This window comes from Eutrigla gurnardus (assembly GCF_963514095.1).
Source record: "Eutrigla gurnardus genome assembly, contig: SCAFFOLD_244, whole genome shotgun sequence".
NCBI classification, from domain to species: Eukaryota; Metazoa; Chordata; class Actinopteri; order Perciformes; family Triglidae; genus Eutrigla; species Eutrigla gurnardus.
Genome location: NW_028155336.1, coordinates 1 through 2,554, shown reverse-complemented (window position 1 = coordinate 2,554; position 2,554 = coordinate 1). Strand labels below are relative to the sequence as shown.

Sequence of the window (2,554 nt, the reverse complement as noted above, 5' to 3'; positions counted from 1 at the left end):
AGGATCTCCTAACTCATGCAGACCCTTTCTGATCTATTTCCTTCCAAAGTGACGGCCTCCAGCCGAGCAGAATCAGCTGTCATGGCAACAACATGCACTTCACATCCCAGCATCCATCATCATCATCATCATCATCATCATCGTTATGATTAGCATCATCACTATCGATGGCGCTCCATAGCGAAGGGGCGAAACGAGGGAAGCATGCGGCTACACTCGATCTGCTCGTCTGTGGGGGGGGGCGGGGTCATGCGAATGAAAATAAAATAAAAGGAGGTCGGGTGGAGATGAGGCCGAGGAAGAGATGTAGTTATGTCATGTGTGGAGTCATTCGCAGTGTTTTTCCCCCCGTTTCCTGCTGACACACCACCTCCACCTGATTCATGGCAGCAGGCAGCGGAGGAGGAGGAGGAGGAGGAGGAGGAGGAGGAGAATGTGGAAACCGAAAACACAAAAGATAAAAAAATAGAAAGGGGGAGGGGTTGAAAACAGAAGGGAAGAGGAAGTCATACTTTGGGCAACGGCGTTTCGGATGACCGGACTTTCTTGGGAGATATCTGTGAAGAGAGCAAGAGAATTATTTTCTTGTTTCCCCCTCTTCAGAGATATCTCCTGTGGCATATTGCTGTTCTCTCTTTCAGGACTTGTGTGGATGTCTGAATGCTGTGTTTTCCTGGAAGCGGTTCCCCTCAGAGACTAATACATAATTGCGCTCCATGATTAATGCTCACAACGGTGCTTGTTTTTTTTAAAGTCTTACTGTTTATTAAAATGCAACCGAGTGCTGCGGTGCTTCGAGTCGACAGCAAAAATAAATGAGCGTGTTTATGAGGCTCTAAGTGTTATCAAGGTCAAGAGAAAATGGTGTAAGCAGGTGTTGTGACCTAGATGTGTCAAAGCTGACGGGCAGTGGTTCACACATGCAGTATGATGGGACCACAGACAGCACAATGGAAGATATCAAACACCACGTGTTAAGCAGTGAGACCCTCCACATACCTCCAGTTTGCAAGAGAAAGGGCCTCAAAAGCAATCATGGACTCAGGGAGTGTGTGTTTTAATGACTAGAAATAGCAACGGCCCTTATTCAGTGGATCAAATGTGTCAATGTGGTATGTTAAGAAGAGAACCAATGAACAACAACACATCAGAGGAGACACTCAGAAGGTTCAGAGACAAGGGGGAGACACGCAATCACAGTCACATGGGAGGTGAGAGGGAGGGTTTCTGGGAATCGGGACATTAATCTAATGGGAGACGTTGTCTTTAAAGCTGCATTGAGCAATTGTTGGCCAGCAGGGGGCAGAACGTCTGAGGCTAATGAGTTAGTTTGTCTACTAAGCATCCCACCTGGAGGATGTAGTGAAAGTAATACAGTAAAAATATCTACAGAAGGTCGTATTCTCTGGCCTGTGGTTTGATATCAGCTGCTCAAAAATAAGTATAAAGTTGGAATAATTGGCAAATGCCGTGTCTTTTATAACACCAAATAAATGTTATGCATGAATTGATTTCACCTGGGTGATTAGGACACATGATGTAATCATTGCAGGTCAAAAGTGGTTACTGATGCATTTAAATAGGAATAAACAGAGGATTGTGTCTGAAAACAACATATTGCAACATTATGGGAAACACTGTATATATATATATATATATATATATATATATATATATATATATATATATATATATATATATATATTTATATAGTTTGTCTTTCTTCCATGTGTGTTGAAGGGGAATTCATAGTAGAACCACATCACTGAACTCCTGCTTGAAGCAACAGAACAAATTGTGTAAAATCTGGATGTATGACCTTTGCTGCTTCTTGTTTCACTTTTGTGATAAAACACATCGAGGCCAACATTAGCTATACTTCTTATACAGCATGAGAACATTTCATTTGTAAATGGAATGCTGTGTTATTTCTTCTATTACAAGTTCTACAATCTGGCTTCACTTTACTACGATTCAAGTTACTTTACGCATTAAAAAAAAATTGCTCAATGCAGGTTTAAAGCGGTATAATGCACGATGGTTTTACATTCTAGGGCAATTTGAATATTGTGTGAAGTGGCCAGATGGCACCGGAGAATGGTTTGATTCTGCCTCAGATAGAAAGACAACAGAGTGCAACACGAGGAGGATGGAGCGGTGGGAGACGGGGGCGACGTCCAACCAACACAGAGTGAGATGGCAGAGAGAGAATTCAAAGGACGAGTGGGAAGATAAAGTAATGTACATAAAAGAAGATGCAAGACAGGAAATGACGAGGGTTCGTCCCCGCTGCTCAGGCTTGGTGCCTTCTGTCCATTCACGCTCTATACCTTCATTGGTGCCAGCTGGATGGGGGTGATGTAGGAGGGGTCCACCATGGGCTTGGGCCGGTTGGCGGTGTCCGCCAGCAGGCTCTGCCATTGCTGCGGCAGCCCGGTGAACTTCTGCTCCCGCGGGTCGAAGCCCGTGTGGACCCGGTGCTCAAAGTTAGACGGGGCGGAGATCTCCAGCCGTTTCTTCTTCTTCCCAAACATGCTGGAAAACCCTGGCACAC

At 44.5% G+C, this 2,554-nt stretch overlaps 1 protein-coding gene across 2 annotated transcripts; it reads right to left on the bottom strand.

Moving 5' to 3' along the window:
- Positions 1 to 300: 300 nt before the first annotated feature.
- LOC311010345 (serine/threonine-protein kinase PAK 5-like) lies at positions 301 to 2,548 on the bottom strand. Of its 2 annotated transcripts, XM_084040866.1 has the most exons (3): positions 2,331 to 2,548; positions 513 to 557; positions 301 to 376 (listed from the first exon to the last, which is right to left on the bottom strand). In XM_084040866.1, exons 1-3 carry the CDS (start codon positions 2,532 to 2,534, stop codon positions 311 to 313), a joined length of 315 nt encoding a protein of 104 aa, XP_083896992.1. In that variant the 5' UTR covers positions 2,535 to 2,548; the 3' UTR covers positions 301 to 310. The 2 variants fall into 2 exon arrangements, with proteins under 2 accessions (XP_083896992.1, XP_083896993.1); XM_084040867.1 differs by lacking the exon at positions 301 to 376 and having other exon boundaries at positions 457 to 557.
- Between the last annotated feature and the right edge of the window lie 6 nt (positions 2,549 to 2,554).

Coding starts and splice junctions, on each gene's coding strand:
- LOC311010345 (XM_084040866.1), bottom strand. CDS start 2,534: ATGTTTGGGAAGAAGAAGAAACGGCTGGAGATCTCCGCCCCGTCTAAC. Junction 558..2,330: donor TCCAGCTGGCACCAATGAAG/GTATAGAGCGTG, acceptor CTCTCTTCACAG/ATATCTCCCAAGAAAGTCCG. Junction 377..512: donor CCGAAACGCCGTTGCCCAAA/GTATGACTTCCT, acceptor GCCATGAATCAG/GTGGAGGTGGTGTGTCAGCA.